At 45.3% G+C, this 21,286-nt stretch overlaps 1 protein-coding gene across 3 annotated transcripts in view; it reads left to right on the top strand.

The window, feature by feature from the left end:
* The window catches only part of FAXC (failed axon connections homolog, metaxin like GST domain containing), a 76,147-nt gene that overhangs the window by 18,722 nt on the left and 36,139 nt on the right, over nt 1-21,286 (top strand). For all 3 annotated transcript variants that reach the window (XR_200562.3, XM_045084248.1, XM_004767076.2), the window contains one exon: nt 9,118-9,341. Coding sequence is in view for 2 of the 3 variants with exons in the window: in XM_045084248.1 (XP_044940183.1) it covers nt 9,118-9,341 (224 nt within the window). In the remaining variant the exon portion in view is untranslated. The remainder of the gene's footprint in view (nt 1-9,117; nt 9,342-21,286) is intronic.

The raw sequence follows: 21,286 nt of genomic DNA, 5'->3' as shown, positions 1-21,286 counted from the left end.
TATTATTCTTCTGAGTTTTTCCCCCAACCACTTAAAAATGTATTCTTTTGTTAAAAATGTATTTTTAAAAGCTTTTTTGCGTTTTAAAATTTTGATTCATTATTTATTTATTTTAGAGAAAGAGAGAGAGAGCGAGCGAGCATGAGAGCAAGGGGAGAGGCAGAGGGAGAGGGAGAGAGAGAGAGAGAATCCTGAGCAGACTCCACTCCAAGCTCAGAGCCCAACCTGAGGCTCTAACTCATGACCTTGAGATTATGACCTGAGCTGAAATCAAGAGTTGGACACTTAACTGACTGAGCTACCCTGGTGTCCCCTCCCCCAACCATTTAGCAATGTGGAACCTTCTTAGCCTTCGGGCTGTGTTGCTGACCCCTGATCTAGACTGTAGCTCGCTGAGGTGAGGAAGGTGTTTCAACTGACTCTGCTCTTTACCAGTAGAAACTGCTGAATAACATACTGTTACATCAGACACCCAGAGGAGGGAATGGAGACCAAGTCAGGATAGAAGTCTCACATAAAGGAATTATTCAAGCTTTGTAAAATTATCGTCAGTTTTCCTTAGACGACAAGAGCTTCTCTGTGTTCCAGAAGTCAGGGGTCCTAATGCTCTCTGAGCGTCTTTGCCCCGCCTGGTGACTCCTGGGTATGTCCCTTGTCTGAACCGTCACGCGTTGTGTGGGGAGTTGCCCGAGTTCTGTGAGTGGCCCGGTGCTGGCTAGGACCTCTGACTTCAACAGACACAGGTCTTCTTGGTTTACAAACTCATCGTCATGTGGGTTTTTTTCTTTGCCTTTCATCCGTTTTCTGTAGTTTTAGTGCCTTTCTGGACACCCCAGTAGATAAGAGAAATTTTCTCCCTGATGTCTCTAAATTTATTTTGTTCCAAAGACTTAATTAAGAGTCATGAAACCACTGTTCTGGCATTCAGTGTCACTCCTGGGCCAGGTGCTTGCCGGTAGCTTTCACCTCCCCCACCAAGAGATGCCCACTTAGTGTAGATGGTTCTTCCCTGCCACCTTCCGATCTCATCAGTTGGGCCCTCTTTCTCCATGGAAACTTGCTTGTTCTTTCTAAGGAAAACTTGCTGTTCCCTCTCTTGGATCTTAAGGGACTCTCTATTTCTCTTTTCCTCTTTCTGCCTGCGCTTCTTGCCCAGTTCATTCCAGGGAAGACCTGAAGTGTCGCTTCCTCTTCCCCCTCCCACGGTAGGGGTGAGGAGGTAGGAGCAAGGAGGGAACCCGGCAGAGAGTGGTGGCAAGGGTGCAGATTAGCCTGGAAGTCATCATAGACTCCGTGTTCCTGGAATGAACGCAGGTCTCTTCTGGAGGACACCCGCGGAGAACTGTTGTGACCCTCATCTTCTGGAGTGCAGGGCTTCACTGTGGACGACTGCACGTGTTATGCTGAGCCTCAGAGAAAAGCCCGCGAGACAGAGCCCATCTCACCTCTTGCCACGTTCGGGTCCCTACTTTGCAGCAATTGAGTGAAATGCAGAACCAGCACAGGGCCACCCTGACCCTTTGTGCCTTCTTTGGATGGAGCCCTCCAAAGAGCTACCTTGTTTGATGGGCCCATTAATGCCGAGAGCTCTTGCTTTGTGAGCTGCCTGAAAAGAAGCCAAAAGTCACCATACATTTCCCTTAGTACTTGTGCTCCAGCTCCTTGATTTTTGTATTGGTTCTTAAAATGTATATTCCAGTCAGAAAGACTTTGATTGAGCTAAGCAGGGTCGGGCCTGGTTAGTACTTGGATGGGAGAAAGACTTTGATCGAGCAAGACCCCCAAGTACCACCTGTCCCTGCTTTTGGCTTTGGGTGTGCAGGCGTTCTGTATGTTTACTTCCTGGTGGAAGTTCATCTGCTCTTTCCCTCCCCTTCTCTCCTGGCACCAGCCCCAGCTAATACTTGAAGGGAGGCAGCTCTTGGTGGGGGTGGGTGGGTGGAGGGTGAGTGGGAGAGTTGGGAGCTGGTACTCTGGTGGGGAAGAATCTCAGTTCCATGGACCATAAACACCCACGTGCTTGGGGGAGTTGCTTAGGTCACACATAGACTCTTCTAAGGATAATTTTGTTTCTCTAATCTGCTTTTGAATTACAAAATACATTTTCTGGGGGGGCGGGGATTAGCTACTATTTCTCATGTGTGTCTCCTCAAAGGTTAATTTGAGAAAGAAATAGTGAAGGTGGGAGGTCAGGTCTTGATAGAGATACAAATATCCAGTGCACTTTCAAAGAAAAATTCCCCAATTCCTTCAGTTCCCTTTGGTCCCTAGCAGCAGAAGGAAAAACAAGCCTTCCTCTATTTCATAAAGCTCCCCAACCTTTAGTCATGTTGTTGCTTTGGAGAGACCTTGAACAGGCTTTCCCCAGAGCTCTAAATCCCAAAGGAGTAAAGAGCCCTGTCCCTCCGGTAAGAAAATGCCCAAGACAAAGAGTCTGTGGACGCTTTCCATCAGGTTCCTCTCCTGCTCCCCTTTTCCGTGTCTCAGAGGCCACACACAAAATGTGCAAGCATGGAAACGGTGGCCAGCATGAGGAATGGACCACTGTCTGCAGGAAAATATTACAAGGATGAGCTTTTCATGAGAGCTTGTTAAATTCCGAACGTGTGAGCTCCAAGGTTGGGTCTGTGTTCGCAGCGGTGGAGGAGATGAAATCAGTTGTTTGACTCAATGGAGTCGAATCATCTGGAGTTTTCAGATATGTTTATTTGATCTGAAACTGTGAAAACACTCCAGGTAGGATTTTCTAAAAAGCGAAGACAATGGAAAGCTGGCATTGTTACGTAAATACCACCCCAGCATCCCAAGGCTCTGATTCTGGTTTGTTCAAATAAGCACACTAAGTAAAAGAGGTTTTTCTTGAACTTAAAATCCATACCAGCATGTCCCACTTACATAACTATTATTGAACATGAAGAAGACAAGTTTTTATCCTCTTTGTTCTACTGAGTGCTTAAGTTAGATCCAGTGCAGGCAAGTTGGTATGAAGGGCAGTACGAGAGACAGGGGGTTAAATTAGTGGAACAAAATTGCTTTGGGAACAGATACTATGATTTCTGTATGACAGGCTAGTGTAGTAAGAGTCTTGTAGCCCTTGGGGCACCTGGGTGGCTCAGTGGGTTAAAGCCTCTGCCTTCGGCTCAGATCATGATCCCAGGACTGTGGGATGGAGCCCTGTATCGCACATGGAGGTCTCTGCTCAGCAGGGAGCCTGCTTCCTGCCTCCCGCTCCCCCCCCCCCCCCCCCCCCGCCTGTCTCTCTGCCTGCTTGTGATCTCTCCCTCTCTGTCAAATAAATAAATAAAATCTTAAAAAAAAAAAAGATAGTCTTGTAGCTCTGCAGGGAGGCGTGAGGGCACCATGGGCAAGCCGTTTGGTCATACCACTTTGACCCATTAAAATATAGGCGTTAGAATTGGGGATTCAAATTTGCTTTTAGGTTGGCCGTGATTTTTAAATTTTGAGTTGGGCTTTTGGTGTAGTTTCACTGAGAGGGGAGGTAGGATCCTGACTAAAATGACTTACCCAAGATCTTGTCCAAAAGCCAGCAGTCTCTCTCCCTCCTTGATTACAACTGGGTTAATGTGTGCCCCTCTGCCCTGCTGTCCCTGCCCCCAATTTCAGATGTAGAGAGAGGTCCTCTTCAGAGGGGCACTTCTGGGGCCTGTGCCATTCAGGGAAATCACAGAATCTTATCATACACTCTTGCATTGTTAGAAGACAAGCATACGATGACAGGGATGGAGCAGGACATGGAGAAAGGCGTCCACGGTCAGGAAGGCCTCATGCTAAGGCTCACTCATCAAACAGTAGATTGCCATGGTCCGCACTTTCCCAATGTTACTGTCATCTCTGCTGTGCGCCAGGCCTCCTCATGATCCCAGGACCGTGGGATTGAGCCCCATATGGCACATCGCACATCGAGGTCTGTTTCATTGAAACATCAGGGGTCGGCTCTTTTTTCCTGTCATCTTGAATCTTCTTTAAAAATGTTGAACAGTATTTATTCTTCTGTTCTAAGGTAATCAGTCTTGAAGAGAGGCCTTGACCCCATTTTGCACAACAGATCAGGAACATCAGTTGTTTAAAGGAAATGAGTATCAAGTTTCTGAAAGAGGTTCTCAGAATGATGACTGAATTGTTCAGCCTCCTCTAGCTTCCAGACTGGCCCTCCCTGCCCTCGCCAGGTCATGATTCACAAGTCCTTGCACAGTGGGTCTGTTCCCGGTAGAGAGTGACGTGGATCTCAGAAGTGAATGAGCAGCCCCTTCTTCATTCTTCAGAGGCATTTCTCTTTCTTCTTCATTCCATTTAAATACTGTCAGCCTTTAGAAACACTACGTAGCCATAGCTGGCTCAGAAGTGAAGCTTTTCTACATTTCAATCAATAATTCATTCTTTCAGTGAACTTAATGTGTGACTGACGCCTAGTGGCCAGGTTCCATGCTGGATGGGGGGAAGCCAGGTGATAAGATGCTGTCTGGGTCCTCTGGTGACTCACAGGTGGAGGGAGACATCGAGCCATCATAATGGTGGGTGCTGGGGGAGAATTGAAGAACTGAGGAAAGGCAGCCAGCACCTGCTGGAGTGATGAGGGAAAGGCGTTCCCAGAGGAGATGGTATCACAACCAAAGTGAGAGACTGTCAGTTGTGGGTGAAGGGGCTGGGCACCTGGGGAAGATTAGGGTGTCTAGGCAGAGGGGGCAGCATCTGCAAGAGTTCTGAGGCAAGACTGAGGAGCCTGGGCAGGCACATGGAATTCTGTGTGGCAGGTGCACAGGAGGCAGTGTGGGGGATGGGGCTGGAGAATGACCAGCCCTTCATGGATCAGATAGTAGGGAGTGGGGCGGTGCACTGAGCTCAGCAGCTGGTGGCGGGGGTGGGGGGTGGGGTGGGTGGGTGGGTGTTGGTTCGTGAATGACTCTGAGAAATAGGCTGATGGGACTAGATTTGCATTTTAGGAGCTCTTTGTAGCTGCCTACGACAGGATTTGAAATCCAGACAACTGGATTTCTGAAGGACCTTGAGGGGATGTCAGGAGACCTGCTAGGAGACCACTGTGCTCAGGGTTGAGAAATGATGAAGGGCTGAGCTACCTGCTGATTGAATTGGAGAAAAGGGCAAATTCACAGGGTGACTGACTGTCAGGAGCGAGGGATAGAGAGCAGTGAAGAATGGGTCCCGAGATTCTTTCTGACTTGGGTGGGGAGAAGCAGATTTGAAGGGAAGGAAGATCATGAGTGCAAGTTTGGAAATACGGGTTTGTAGAGGACCCCTCAGGTTCTCTACAAAGGTGTCAGGACAAAGGTCTGGGCTGGGTATGGGTTTAGAAGTCATCAGTTTGAAGTTGTGGGTGTGAATTAGATCACACCACAAGTGCAGAGTGAGAGGTAGAAAGAATAGCAATGAAAATCTTGGGAACCTGCATGAGGTGGTGGGAAAAGCAGTAGAGATGTAAGCTAAGGGAGAGCTCTTCTATGAAAGACACAGCCAGTGTCACATGTTGCAGACTGTTCAAGAAAGAGAAAAATATGCAAAAATGTTTAGGGGTGCCTGGGTGGTTCAGTCAGTTAAGCATCTGACTCTTGATCTCAGCTCAGGTCTTGATCTCAGGGTCATGAGTTCAAGCCCCATGTTGGGCTCCATGCCCAGCATAAAGCCTACTTTATTTATATATTTTTTAAAAGATTTTATTTATTTATTTGACAGAGATTACAAGTAGTCAGAGAGGCTGGCAAAAAAAGGAGGAAGCAGGCTCCCTGCTGAGCAGAGAACCTAATGTGGGGATCGATCCGGAGACCTTAGGATCATGACCTGAGCTGAAGGCAGAGGCTTTAACCCTCTGAACCACCCAGGCGCCCCCTAAAGCCTACTTTAAAAAAAAAAAAGAAGAAGGAATGTTTATTGGATTTTGCAACAAGGAGGTATTTTGATTTGGATGAGAGTAGTTTCCATCAAGTGTTAATAGTTTGTTAATAGTTATGAAAGGAAGTGGATTCTTGGTTGTAAGGATTGGGAAGCATGTGTAAATGAGGTTTGCTGCCTGTAACAATTGCATTAAGAGCCCACGAATTACCCATTTTCTTTGGTATTTGAAGTTTGTACCCACTTTATAGGAGTTGACCCTTACAGAGCCTGGCTGGCCTTCATTTGCTTCTCTTCATTGACACTGGGCGGCAGTATTAGGCTCAGGGAGGGAAGGAGGAAAGAAATCAAGAGAAGTGTGGGAAAGAGAAGAGAGGAAGACCAGTTTCTCAGGTTACCTCTAGATGCTAAATTCCAGATCAACCCGGTATCCCTCCTTCTGTGCCCTCCATTCAACCTGTTAACGAAGATGGAGAACCTGATGCCATTGCCTTGGTGGGGTTTCCTCCAGCTTAGCTGTATCGCCTAGAACAGCCGCCTCTTCCTTTCCCATCTGCTCTTTGAACCCATTAGCGCTCTGTCCGTCACTGCAGCCTCATCCTGGGCCCATGTCCCCACTTCCTGCTCTACGGAGGAAACGGAAGTCACTCGGCAGGAGCTCTGAACCCCTCACCTCTTGTGACACTCTCCTCCTCTCTGTCTCAGAGAAAGTGGTGTCTTTGCTTCTCTCTATGCTGGCCCTTCCAGCCTGGCCTTCTCACCTTCTAACTTGCCCTTGACCTGTGGACTTCCTAATACCACTCCTTACCCTAGAAACTTCTCCTCTGACAGCTTTAGCACTCTTGCTGACATGCCATCAGCTACAAGTCCTCTATCTTGAGTTTAAACGTATCTCCGGAGTTCTCAGCCTTCTGCACGTTCTCACTTGGGGGTTCCATGGGACCTTCAAACGCAACAGCTTGATGTGTCTTTCATCATCTAAACCTGTGGTACCTGGTGTGTGCCCACCCGTATTTGTTAATGGCACTATCATCCACTCAAGTCATTGGCCTGAGAGAGAAGACAATCTCTCCTTATACCTAGTCCATCAGTCAATAGACTCTTTTTCTCATACCCCAGAGTTTCTCCCCTGTATTCCCTGTACACCCTCCCTCCCATTGCCCTAGCCCTTAGGTCTTGCCAGAGTCTTCTAGCCAGCCTCCCTACTGGTGGTTTCTCCCTTTCCAACCCTTCCTTCACATCACCACAAACCTGATTATGTCTCTGGTCTGCTTAAAACCTTTCAGTGGTTCAACTTTGCTTCCAAAATAGAGTTCAGCACCCTTTGTCTCAGGCCCAGCCAGATCTGGTCCTGGCCCACTCTTCGGGTCTCTGCACAAGTGTCCCATGTTACCCAGCTGGTGTTCTTCACGCACACCCTTCCCCCCTGCTCTGACTGGTGAGCTTCTGCCCATCCCTCCGGATCACTTATGCTTATGGTGAAACCTGTGTCATTTGTCTACAAAGAATGTCTCTTTTTTCACATCAACCTGTCAGTTTAGAGCCACCACATTCCTCATTTTTACTCTTTAGACACTTCCTGGATGCTCTTATGACCTGATCATGCTTATTTTGGGAGAATTTAGTTTTATTCTCGTTTCATGGACTTGTGAAATAATCAAGGATGGCCTAGGTCTTCTACTGTGCCTTTTAATCCAGTATAATTCAAATCAAAGTACTAAATTGTTCTAATGGAATATGAAAACTGATACCTTAATTACTGCAGGTTTAAAAAGAAAAGCAAATAGGAAAGTATTTAGTTTGCATGTTTATAAAGAATTTACTAGAGTAAATATGAGATCTTTTATGTCAAAGGATTCACTGACTTCTCTTCTTTTCCATAGTGCAGAGAATTGTGTTGAAATTGGTTGTAGGACTTTTCAGTAAAAGTCAGTAATGCCTAAAAACTTTCAGAGAAATCTTCTGTTTCTTCTTTTCTTTTCTTTTTTTAATAGAAGAAAGAACAGAGGAGAGAGTAGAACCATATAAAATGATCAACATTTCAGGGACTTTTTTTCTTTAAAGAATTGAGGTGGAAAATAGCTATAATTTATTATAATTCCTTGTGTTTTCTCTGTAAAAATATTTTTCACTCTTCTAATTTTTTTGAAGTGGCCATTTTGCCACTCCTAGTGAACTAACACTAGGAGGTGAGACGACTGTCAGTACATCTTTTATTGCTCGTTATGGGGAAAAACTAAAATATCTTCTGTAGACACTCCCACAGCTACATTTTTCTCAGCCTTCAGTAGGACACCCTTTTAATTTCTGTCCACCAGCACTATCAGCACTATCAGGAAACATAGGAACATTCCTGCAATTGCATATGTTCCGAGCCCCAAATCGGCCAAGGCTTGAGGGTGGTGGCCAGCAGCCCATGGGTTGCTGCTCAGCTTCTCTGTGAGTCCCATGGCAACATCTGGACCAGAGAGGTGGCCACAAGCATCGCCCAGATGGGAAGAATGACTCAACGGAGTTCCTTCCGTCTTTGTATTCACTTTAGAGTCATGGAGCACAAACTGAAACCATTCTCCAGGCTTTCTGGAGAGCAAATCAAATATATAATATTTGCAATTTATATAATTTATGCTAACCTTGGACAGGTATATCTACTCCCTAATCCTCTGCCAAACAGGCAAGAGTTTTCTTTGTTAAACAGCTCTTTGATATGGTAAAATCTAAATTGCATACACAAATTGTGCAAAAAACCCCCAAAAGATGCAGCTTAATTAATGAACACAGAGCATATCCCTGTATAACCATTCCTCAGATCAAGCAAGAGAACGAAGCCAGCCCTGCAGTCACTATGCCTCCTTCCTGGTGTCCCCATAGACCTGCACAGTCCTGCCTCAGAACCTCTGGAAGGTTTTCTGTGGCGTTGTTTTCTGTGGGGTTGCCCAAGAGGATCCAGAAGCCAGCCTTGGGAGGTGGGGAGTGGTGTGGATCTGAGGGTGGGGGCCAGGAGAGGTTTGGTTTGGTGGAATTGTGGCATGGCATCGGTATCTGGATTTGTTCTAGTTTCTCTTACAGACCCGGAGTCTAGGCACTGACCGGAAGCTGTTGTGACATCTGCCATGCAGAGACTGCTCTTTGTAAAAGCTGCTCTTGCTCATTTCCTCCCGTGTGCCCGCTTCGGTCGCACTCTCTGGAAATGGACTCAGGAGCTAATGTGTACCTAATGCCCAGTAGTAACCTGTTTCCACACAATTCCAGGACGTTAGCTTATTGCCAGTGGGTGGACAATCTCAATGAGACCCGGAAGATGCTCTCTCTTAGTGGTGGCGGTCCCTTCAGTAACCTGCTGAGGTGGGTCGTGTGCCACATAACGAAAGGAATTGTGAAGCGCGAGATGCACGGCCACGGCATTGGCCGCTTCTCAGAGGAGGAGATTTACATGCTGATGGAGAAGGACATGCGGTCCTTGGCAGGGCTTTTGGGTAACGTACCACACCTTCTATTCTCTATTTTCTGTCCGCACCTTTTTTGCATGATCCTTAAAGCGCTCTTCGTTGACTGATTTGAAGTCTTATTTTGGTTGGTTTCTTTGCTTCCTCGTGTAGGTGGCAGCCCCACCATTTAACCCGACCCCCTAACTTTCAGGAGCAAGTGTCTGTGTCCTCCGTCACTAGCGCCAGCCCAGCCCATGTGGCGAGGCGGCGCGGAGAGGACGCGGGCGGGCTGCGGGCTCACCGCCTGCGGGCAGCCCCGCGGCCGCTGGGGAGGCCGTGGGAGCCGCGGGTGGTTCTTAGCCGGGAAGCTCTTCGGATTATGACAGGCCTGGGTGGAAGGGCTGCTTGTGAACGCCTCTGCTGGAGGAGTCCCGGGGTCTCCATGGCCATCTGGCTGCTGCGAGCGCGGGCAGCGCCGCTTCTGACCCGCTCCGCGGACACCTGCCGCGTGTCATTTCTCACGCCTGTTTCCGTGGGTGATCTCGGTGCTCTCCTTCCCAGCGCGTTGTAACGCTTCTGATTTTGCATTTACGGCACACAGCGGGTTTCGCTGTGCCTGGAAGCCCCTCGCGGTGGAGGAGAAGGGGCCCCCGGAGCGGCGTATGTGTGGGCGGGTGAGCAGAGGTCGGTGTCCTTGCTCCCCTCATTGGCTGGGCTGATGTGACTCTGTGCTGATGGGACTCTGTTCTGGGCAGAGCGCGAGTCTCAACTATGTCAGTTCAAGAACACATTGTTTGAATTCAGAAGCTTCGGCGTGGGAAAGGATGGTTTCTCCTGGGGACATCTAAGTCTAGGGAGCCAAGCCCTCTGTGTGACCAGCTGGGTGACCTGGTCCCTTGGGACGGCGTATTTTGGGGTTTCACTAACTTTCTTTTGGCGTTCTCATCTCCATTCTAGGGTATATCACGTTCCTTACCTTCTGGGGGGAGGTCGTTGGGGGTCTGTTTTGTTGAAGCCCATGGAGCCTCCAGGAACTGTGGGCTGTGCTAGGTAGACCCTGCCCCCTCTCCTCCAGGGTGACTTGCTCTGACTGGCTCCTTCCCTTCTCTGCACTCCAGGTGCTTCCTGGACCTGGAGTTACCACCCCCCCCCAACCCCCCTCCCCTGGCCTGCAGGAAGAGAGCCCAACAGTGTATCCAGCTCTCTGCCAGCTTTGTTTGGGGGAGGGGGTTGATGCTGTCCAGACGGTCTGGTGCTTTCTAGGCCCTGCCTGACATAGATATGGAATTGGCCTTAAGTTCACCTCGTTCCCGTGGAAACGGCCCTGGACTTGCAGCCTGGACTTGCAGCCTCTTGGAGCAGGCCTGCGGTGGGCCCTTTACTCCTTCGGAACTGCTCTACCTGCTCGCAGCTTCCTTTCCAGCTCACGCTGTGGGGAGCCCCAGCAAGCCAGGCACTGAGCCCTCAAAGTTAAGCCAGAGGTTATGCAGTAAAGTGCTGCCCTTCTCCAAAAAGTTCACAATGTTGTTTCCTTAACCAGGAGGGGGTGAGCATCACTTTTCTGGAGCACTTCCGGTTGGGAGAACCAGGGAGCACGGGGTAGCGATTCTCTGATACTTAATGACTTAGCAAAGTGCTTTTTTCCCAGTTACCTCCCATCTCCCAGATGGGAGGTAGAGCGATTGTTGGCAGCTGGCTTGGAGACCTGGCAAGTATTCCAAATACCATCAAGTCTAAATTACTTCCTGAGATGAGAAATTGATTGGGCTATTTGAAAAGCAGGAGTCCACTGGAGTTCTCTTCCATGCGGGAGCTCAGGGAACAGTCTAGGCTCTCATGAGAAGCACTTTTGCTGCTTTTGGGGAGGGATAGGCTCTTTAGCTGAACATCAGAGGTTTTCTTACTAAATGAGACAAAAGTGTTACCTCCCCCCTCACCTGGAAATGTAGCTTAACTTTTAAGGCCCAGATGCCTAAGAGACTCAAAATGCATAATGACTTTTTGTTAAGTATTTCAGGATTTGGGGAAATTGTCTAGGGAGGTATTTGAGTCATCAGAGTAAATTAATTATTGCTGTTTCAGTTCAACTGACTGCAAGGATTGAAGCCCCTTCTTTGGGGCCAGTGCTGGGGAATACAAAAGTGAATAAGAGATGGTACCCGCTCACAGGCAGCTTCCTCTCCAGCGGGAGAGACAAACTTATAAACCAGAATAGGCGAATTGTGGCCCATAGCTGGTGGCCTGTTTTTTCTGTTTGTTGTTGTTGTTTTGTTTTTCCAATGGCCTATGAGCTAAGAATTATTTTTACATTATTAAACTGTAGGGAAAAAATGCAACAGAGATGAAATATGGCCCAGAAAGCCTAAAATATTTACCATCTGAAGCTCCATAGAACTTTGTGGATCTCTGCTCTAAACGAATACCCATGTTCAAGTTGGGCTGTGATGGGTGTCATGACAGAGGTCTATGCTCGGTGCCCTGGAGACAGCAGGGTAGGGGTGAAATGGCAGGGAGAGCTTGGGAGGGCCAGAGAAGAGGCAGCAGGCATTTTGGCCCCAGAAAATAAACAGTTGTTCCAAGGAAGAAAATAGGGAAGAACCATCTGGGCAAGTCATGAGAAAAATGGTCACAAGTGAGGAACATTTTGGAATCACAGTTGAAAAGAAGGTTAAAAGGTAGTTTGGGACCGTATTATAAAAGGTAATAATAACACTGAGATTCTTCGTCATACAGAAAATATGGAGAGGGTGCCTACTTTTGAGTATTAGAGAGAAAGAGGCATGTTTGTGATTTAGAAAAGTGGCTCTGTTGGTGTCATAGCAGATGACTTGGGCCTGAAGGGGTGGGTGTTAAGAGAGACTGAAGATAGGCAGCCCATTTCTTTGGATGTAGTTTAAAAAAATTGTGGTGAAATTCAAATAAAAAAAATAAATTTAAACAAAATAAAAATTAGTTGAGAAAGATGATACCTTCATGTTGGAAAGGAGGAGACAAAATTATTATTTATAGAAATTAAGAGCTTATGTAGCTAAAATAGGGACACCTTGGTGGCTCAGTCAGTTAAGCGTCTGCCTTTGGCACAGGTCATGATCCCAGGGTCCTGGGATCGAGCCCCCACGATGGGCTCAGCAGGGAGCCTGCTTCTCCCTCTACCTCTGCCTGCTTCTTCCTATGCTTGTGCAATCTCTCTCTGTCAAATAAACAAATAAAATATCAAAAAAAAAGAGATTATGTAGCTAAAATAATAGAGAATCAAAATTATGGTTAATGAGGGAGTTCAGTAATTTTACAAAGTTACAGACATCCAGATGGTCAACAAGCACATGAAAAGATGCTCAACATCACTCATCATCAGGGAATGCAAATCAAAACTACAGTGAGATATCACCTCACACCTGTTAGAATGGCTAAAATTAACAACACAGGAAATGGCAGATGTTGGTGAGGATGTGGAGAAAGAGAAACCTTCTTGTACTGTTGTTGGGAATACAAATTGGTGTGGCAATTGTGGAAATCTGTATGGAGGCTCCTCAAAAAATTAAAAATAGAACTACCCTTTTTTTAAAAAAAGATTATTTATTTGAGAGAGAGAGAGAGAGAATGAACGGTGGAGAGGGGCAGAGAAAGAGAGAGAGAGAGAAGCAGACTTCCTGCTAAGCTGGAAGACCGAAGCGGGGCTTGATCCCAGCACCCCAGGATCATGACCTGAGCCAAAGACGGACATTTAACCAACTGAGCCACCCCCACAGCCCCAAATAGAACTACTCTACGATCTAGAAATTGCACTACTGGGTATTTGCCCAAAAAATACAAAAACACTAATTTGAGGGGATACATGCACCCTATGTTTATTGTAGCATTATTATAACAGCCAAACTATGGAAGCAGCCCCAGGATGAATGGATAAAGAAGATAAATATATTATAAATAGTGGAATATTATTCAGCCCTAAAAAAGAGAATGAAATCTTGCCATTTGCAACCCATCAATAAGAGCTAGAGAGTATTAGGGTAAGTGAAATAAGTTAGTCAGAGAAAGACAAATACCATAGGATCTAACTCACATGTGGGATTTAAGAAACAAAACAAACAAGGAAAGGAAACAAAAGAGAGAGAAAGACAAACCAAGAAACAGACTCTTAACTATAGGGAACAAACTCATGTTACCAGAGGGAAGGTGGGTAGGGGATGGAGAACACAGGGGATGGGGATTAAAGATAAATTCATCCTGATAAAATAAACCAAAATAAAATGGCAAGAAGTTTACAAAGTTACAACCATGTAAATCTTGATATCTCAAATAACTGATTAGGAAATATTAAAAGTTTCCATTTATAATGATAAAAAATCAAAATATTAGAAATATGTATGAGAAATATTCAGGTCCTACAGAAATAAAATTGGATAGTTCTAATAAGAGATAGAAGGTTTTTTAGAAAATGGGGAGTATACCCTCGTTTATCCATTGGAGAGTGATTCGAAAGTATACCCTTGTTTATTCATTCAAGAGCCAGAGGTCGAACCTAGCTCCATCACTTCCTAGCTCTGCGACCTTGGGCAAGTTTCTGAACTTCTCTAAGGCCTTAGTTTCCTTATGTGTAAAATGGAGACAGTAATGGTGAAAAGAAAAGTAGCACATGTAAAGTGCTTAGAATAGTGCCCGGCAGGTAGTAAGCAATCAAGTAACAGGCAAGTGTAAAACACAACTGTCATGAGGGCAGGAAGCAGAGGATCATGGTGCTGTGGGTGCTGAGAATGCGGGGAGGGTTGCCCAGTGGTCAGTGTTAGCCTCTCTTCGCTTCAGCATGTTTCCATGGCCCCTTGGGGTAGGTGTCTACGTTGGAAGCCGAAGTAATGACCAGTAGTGGATGCCTGACTTTCACCTTGTGCAAGAAGTGTGTAGACTATTTCTATCCCCTCCCAACAAGGTGAGAATCAGAAAAGCATGGGGGAAAAAAAAAAGAAAAAGAAAAGAAGAAAAGCATGACGTAAAAATTCAGTACAGAAAGGCCAGGTTTTGGGGAGGCAGTGTGGCCGGAGTGGCCATGTGAGGGAGGGATTTCGCATCTTGGGCTCCACTGTTTAAGTTATCCCAACTTATGTTGTTAGGATAACCACAGTTGCCCTCTTGGTACACATCTTTCTAATATTTTTATGTGTAATTTTAAATCATATAGATATATTTGTATAAATATACACATACACATAATTTTCCAACCTGCCTTTTCCTTAATATATTGCAAGTGTTTTTTTCTAAACCATATGTTGCCCTGTGCCTGGTCTCACACTTGAGGCCATAAAAACTGACATAAAACTCATCAGCCTTCTGCCTCTTTAGTATTTCTGTGCTATCATTAATCCTGAGTCTACAGGTATGAACTTGAAGTGGAAGGGAAATAAGACAGAATGAATATAAGAAGATAAGAATGCAGCTGGGTCCCGCCTTAGCCCTGAGATCCCCAGCTGTGATCGTGTGATAGGAGATTAAAGTAAGAAAAAAGGTGGAATCTGGTACCCAGTCAGAGTAACGCCACCCATTTGGCAGATGAGGAAACTGAGGCACAGAAAGGTTGAGTGACTTGCCCACAGTTACACAAACAGCAGAAAGAGATGTTGGTGAACAAGTAGGGCATAGGCCTGAGCTGCTGCCTGATGGACATATTGTTGCAAACGTTTATAAAATGGCAAGACTTGTGAGAATTACCCCCCCGAGAAGTACTAGGTGAAGCGAGGGCCCTTTTGCGGGGGAGACTAATGTGGTCACGGGGTTATGCAGGACTTCTTTGAGGACATGGCAATTCCAGACTCTGAAAGATAAGTGGAGTTAGGCAGACGTGTGTGTGAGGAGGAATGGGGTGGGAAGTGAGACCAGCATGGAACATAGAAGGGACGTCACCTGTGAAGGTCTGACATGAAAGGCAGCTGGAAGCCTTCAAGAAATGAAATGATGGCTCGTGTGTGAGTAACTTTGTGCGAACCAAAGTGTGGCATGAGGTAGAGGTCGGCAGGGGCTAGATCACACAAGTCTTCTGTATCACTTAAATAATCTTGGCCTTTCTTCTAACAACATCAGAATCTGTCAGAAGTTGAAATTAGGGAAGCGACATGACTTTATTTATATATAATGCGCTAGAGGGCCACGGGTGGGTTTGGGGGCCCAGTGAGGAGGCTGTTGAAAGCTAAGATGGTGTTGTGGATTACAGTCCTGGTGCTAGAGTTGGACCTACGATGATGGTTTAGACCTATATTCTAGAGACAGAGTTGACTGCAGTTTGGTGACTTGATATATGTGTGGGGTGGGGTGGGGGGAGAGGCAGTGATGGAGAGGGCAGGGGTAAGGAATAACCAAGTTCTTGACATGAACAGTTAGTACACAAAGTAGCCATTCATAGTTGGAGAATGCTGCCGTAGAGGGGAACATCATGAATTTCAAGTGTGGGTCTGCTGAGTCTCAGATCCCTGTGAGGCAGACACGAGTGGAGACAAGTGTGTGATAAAGGCACCCTTTTTTTTCTTAACTCATTAAATTTTTTTAAAAAAGATTTTATTTGAGAGAGAAGCGCAAGAGCATGTGCGGGCGGGGCGGGGAGGGGAAGAAGGAGGAGGAGAAGCAGGCTTTCTGCTTAGCAGGGAGCCCAGGTGCTGGGCTCAATCCCAGGACTCGGACATCAGGACCTGAGCCAAAGGCAGATGCTTAATTGACTGAGCCACTCAGGTGCTCCATTAAAAAAATTTTGGGGGGAAGATGTTATTTATTTATTTGAGAGAAAGAGAGAGAAAGAGCATGAGTGAGGGGAGGAAAGGTGCTTTTTTGAACTGGTATAGAAAAGGCAAATTAATTTAGTAAATGGTGTTGGGACACGTGACTAACCATTTGGAACAAAATATGTACAGCCCTCCTGACTTTATGTCATACATCTGAATAAATTCCAAATGGATTAAGCACTTAAATGTAAAATATAAAACCATAAGGGTGTCAGGATAAAATATGGGAAAACTTTTATATAATCTTGAACTTGGTAAAGTTTTTCTAAATATGGTACCAAAGGGAGAAGTGATAAAAGAAAAGTTGAATTGCTAGATTTCTTGAGACAAAACCACCTGGATGTCAATAACCACCATAAATAAGGTTAAAATTGAAATGGAAAGCTGGAAAGATGTTTGCAATCTGTGACAAAAGAATTAATGTTACTATATGAAGAACTATAAAAATCTAACAAAGTGAATACTTGGAGAAAACTGGACAAAAGACATAAAAAGAGAATTTGCAAAAATGACACACATGATGAGTAAATCTATGAAAAGTGTTCAACCTCTTTAGTAATCAGAGCAGTGCAAATCAACAAATGAGGCACTCCTCTGTCAATCAGATGGGCAGTTTTTTTTTTTTTTTTTTTTTTTTTTTATGTGGTGTATTGGTGGGGTTATGAAGGAGGCATTGGCATTCTCTACTGATGGGAATAAAAACTAGGACATACTTTCTGGAGTTGAGTTTCACAGTTCTAGAAGTCATAACATTTTACATATTTACTTATTAAACAATTAAAAAAATCCGGAATCAAAGCTTTGAACCTTAACAAGAACAAATAGGGAGAAATGTCAAGTTCTGTACTTAGGTCCCCCAATTGAATTGCACAAATACAGGGTTGGGGAGGGACATGTGAAAAAGAGACTTCAGGATTTTAGTGGTTTTCAGACTCTGAATGTCACCAAGTGTGATAAACTGTCAAAGAAACTAATCAAAACCTAACCTGTTTAACGTAGTGTCCTGTCTATAGATTTATCTATGAGAAGGATTATAATACTGAAACTTTGCAATCTTAGAATTATGAATAATATGGGTTTTCTAACTGGAGTCCCTGGTTTTTGTTTACGATGATAATGGAAAACCGAAGTTATTTTAGGCACTTGCTGCTCTCTTTCCTACCCTTTCCTCCCCACTTCTGTTGTTAACTTTCACTTCTTTCCTCTGGTGGGGGCGGTCTGAAGGTTTAACCAAAGCAGAATACTTATAAATTAGTATATTTTTAGGTGCCCACTTGCAGATTGTTTGTGAGTAATTTGCATTCTCTAGAATGGATTTCATCAGTTCTCTTTGGTACAGACATACCTAAAGAAATTATTATTACTTCAGAGGATTTTCTAAAGGGCTAAGCCTTGAGCTCTGGTATCAAGAGTTGGTAGTCCAGTGGACTAAGATTCCTAGTTTGTACAAAGTTTGAGACAAAGGGCTTTTTAAAGGGCACAAAGTTAAATGACAGCAAGGAGAAGGTCAAAACACTCGACTCATAGTTTGCTTCTAAATAGGTAAGAATTGAAATCTAAACTAGATGAGAAGGTCTCAAGAGAGCACTATAGTATTTTCACGCAACTAAAAGACTAACAAGCAAAATAATTATTTGAACGTGATTTTTGTATTAGTTACACACAAAGAGTAATGTTAGGGTCTTGGGAGCCAAAGATGAGTAAGAATGGTGTCTGCTTTGAAGAACCTTATAAACCAGTAGCACTCAGGTCTCTGGGTCCAAACAGTGTCCTAGGACATGAAAAATTTTCCATGTGATCCTGGAATTTTGAGTGTAATCCTTCAGAAATGGGAAGAATCGGAACGTGTCAGAAGATAGAGATAGGAAATTGTCCCTATTTCCAAAAGGGGAGGGAGAGGTAGTTTCCGATAGTGAAATAAAATACTAGAGTGAATTATTAAATAGATGGTTACTTTTCACCAAGAATGATCTTCGTTCATTGTGAATAAATCATACCAGAAAGTGACTACTTTGTCTTCTTGAGTTGTTGGACTTATTAATTGGATAGACCGTGTCTTGATTTATTCAAACCATTGGATACCATCTCTCAGGATATTTTTGTGGGCAAGATGGCTGGTTTCCAGAGGGGGCTTCCATGGGTGCATACGGTGACACCAGGGTTTGGTGAGTGCTCTGGTGAGGAGGAGAGGAAGCCTTAGCAGGTTGGACTCTCTTCACCCCTGTTTTACCTAGAACAGCTCCCTTGTTTTCTGTTTATATATTGGAATCCTGTTGCATTTTGGTTCGATAGAGAACTTTCCCTACCGAAGAAAAAAAATTAAAAGCCCCCAGATTAGCTAGTGGATTTGTAGCTGATTGAGTGACTCTATCTTTCAGTGAGGATCGAGGGCTTGATGTCACTTAAAGAGAGCTCTCCAGGGACTCTGCTCTTGACTTTTCTCAATGACCAGTTGACAACTTCAAAGACATGCTTAGTGGTTTTTTTTTCAATGACTCTAGGTGGAAGGATAACTAAAAACCTGGTTGGGAAAATCAGGAATCTAAGCTTTGAACCTTAACAGGAAGAAACCTAATAGGGAGAAATGTCAGTTTCTGCACCTAGCCTGTTTAATGCAGTGTAGAGTTTCAATTGAAAGTTGGTTCCTTAAGGAAACCTTTCTGGACCTTTCTCTGGTGTGTCAGTCAAACCTGTTTCTTGCCCCAGGCACTTGGTGCTTTCTTCCTTCAAACACTCCTTGCACCTTCTTTTAATGGTTTGGTTTGACTGTCTCCTCAGCGGGACTGTGCCAGGTCTGGTGCATTCATTTCTATCTCTAGGGTGTGACGCAGTGTCCGGCACACATTAGGCACCCAGCAAGTGTTTGTGGAACAAAGGAGTTCAATGTTAAGTTCTGGGATCCATTTTTTAAAGGAGCTTGATCAAACTAGGGTGTATCCAGAGAACAGTGGTTAGGAAGGTGGTTCGTCTCAAAATAGTTTCATGCAAGGAAGCTGAGGATCCCGGGGGAGGGTGGTCTGCAGAAGTGAATCTGTATGGGTCATATACCCGCGTTTTTCAAATACTGGGAGTGGGTACTGACTTAGGTGTGGAGGCAGCTGATGGACATATTTGGGGAAGGGGGAGGGGGACAGAGGAGAGGGTGGGGTGTATATGTGGGGGAATGACAATGGATTACAACTCAGGGTAAGGCAGCACTTTAAAACAGACCAGTCCTAAATGGGAAGGGCTTGTCTTGTGATGTAGTAGGAGTGGTTGTTCTTTGGAATTACTCCAAGGTGAGGTTCATGACCACCGCCAGCCATCATCAACCATCATCACAGGTGGTGAGATCTTTAGTTAGAGGTGGTCGGTCTCTGGGGAGGGGAGGTTCTTCCAGTTCTGATGGTTTCACGATTTTATATTCATTCTCTAGAGAGGAGAGCAGAGATGTTTCCAAGTTATGAAACAAGGCAGAGGCCAAAGTAGAGATCATTCGAGTTCTGGTTGGTGTCTTGGATTGTGATTTGTGTTTGGCTGCCGCTCCTGCCTTCTGCAGGCCCCGTGCTTTAAATGATCTGTGTTTACATCTCCTGTTATTGAATCTACTTTCTGAACAACGGTTGGTTCCCAATAAACCTCTCTTCGAATTTCCACTTTATTTTTGAAGTTGTTTTGATTTGAAGGCTCTTGGACAAGGGATTTGTTTTGTTTTGTTTTGAAGCAAGCTTGGGAATAGGCTATTTTAATAGCTGTTCTTCCTACCCTGTTTAATTTATGTTCTGCAAACAGCTCTGCAGCACAGTAGGTGCTGAGGCTTAGGCTGGGAGCCCACTGGGCCAGACACAGCAACCACACACCTCGCCTCCCAGTGAAAGGGACAGGGTGGGGCAGGCAAGTCTTCAGGACTAGGTGCTGGAAAACGTTGGGAAGCGTCAGTTTTTATCTACCACGTAAGAGCACGTTCAGCATATGTTGAGTAACTGAGCAGAGGGCAGAGGAATAAAGACAGAGAAGTAATTTTGCCTGTCAATCTAGCTAGAAAGATAAACACACAGATAAAAGAGGAAAATAACAGATACTAAAAAGGGAATGTTTTGGAACCTCAAAGCAGTGTTTCCTAATGGGGGTTCTACGCCATCTCCACATGTCTGGCACTGCCTAGATGATGGTGGTTCTCAGCCCTGATGGCTCATTAGAGCACCTCAGGGGCTGATAAAACACAGCTGCACAGGCCCTATGCCAGGCCAAGTAATTCACATCTCTGGGAGTGGGGTCTGAGGAAAGGTGTTTTTAAAACTGAACAGGTGATTCAGCTGTGTCTGTAATCTGATATATAGGGCAGCGGGGGAGGTGAGAAGGGCTGGCCTGGGTGCTGGGGGGCGCTGGGAGGAGGACTGGGGAGGGGGGTAAGGAAGGGCCTCAAGAGGGCACTGGGCCTTGGTCTGGGCAAGTATCAAAAGGGAAAAATCTTGAACAAGCCAAGCCTGCTGGATTTTTGTCTCGAGGGTAACCCTGATTGGGTCTGTAGGCACAGACTTTCCTTCTTTCCATGTCAAAAACCTAGTAGGTTGATTTTTCTTAGGGATACATTTCAGACATTTAGATACATTTAAAATTTTTAACAGCATCCTTGAGACATTGTATTTCGCAACACCCCCTAGGGCTAGTTATTTCACAGATGAGAAAGCCCGGTCTGGGTCAGAGAGGTGATGGGGTGGGTCTCGGGTCTCTCAGCTAATGGGACACTCTTCTTTGGCTCTAGTACAACTTCTGTGTGTTTGCATTGGTGGCTTTTTAAGATCACATGCAGGGAGAGTAATAATTTGACTTGGAAACCATAAATTCTATTTTTACCTGTACTGATTAGATTCCAAGGAGTGTTTAAGCTTTTTACACATTCCTCCTGGAGTCCTATACTGTCCTCCTGAAGGGGAAGTGATTTCCTCTATACGTATTATCCAATAACTCTCAGCTGCTTGCAGCTCACTATTGCGCATCAACTCTTCTTTTCAGGCATCTCTCTAGTCTGGATTTCCAGGATGAGGGCGGAGGAGTGGCTGGCCAGGGGCTGGTGGGGCCAGACCCTGCTCATGGGGGTTGCGCCCTCACAGGATCTAGGCAGTTGGGACCCAGACTGTGGCTTGTTTCTTTTCCATTTTCATTGTGGCTATCTCAGTGGGTATAAATATGTTGGGTATCATATAAAAACAACAACAACAAAAGGACTTCTAGCACAACACAATTAAA

This window comes from Mustela putorius, unplaced genomic scaffold (assembly GCF_011764305.1).
Source record: "Mustela putorius furo isolate JIRA1106 unplaced genomic scaffold, ASM1176430v1.1 tig00000759_pilon_pilon_pilon, whole genome shotgun sequence".
Classification (NCBI taxonomy): domain Eukaryota; kingdom Metazoa; phylum Chordata; class Mammalia; order Carnivora; family Mustelidae; genus Mustela; species Mustela putorius.
This window is presented reverse-complemented; position numbering and strand designations above follow the sequence as displayed.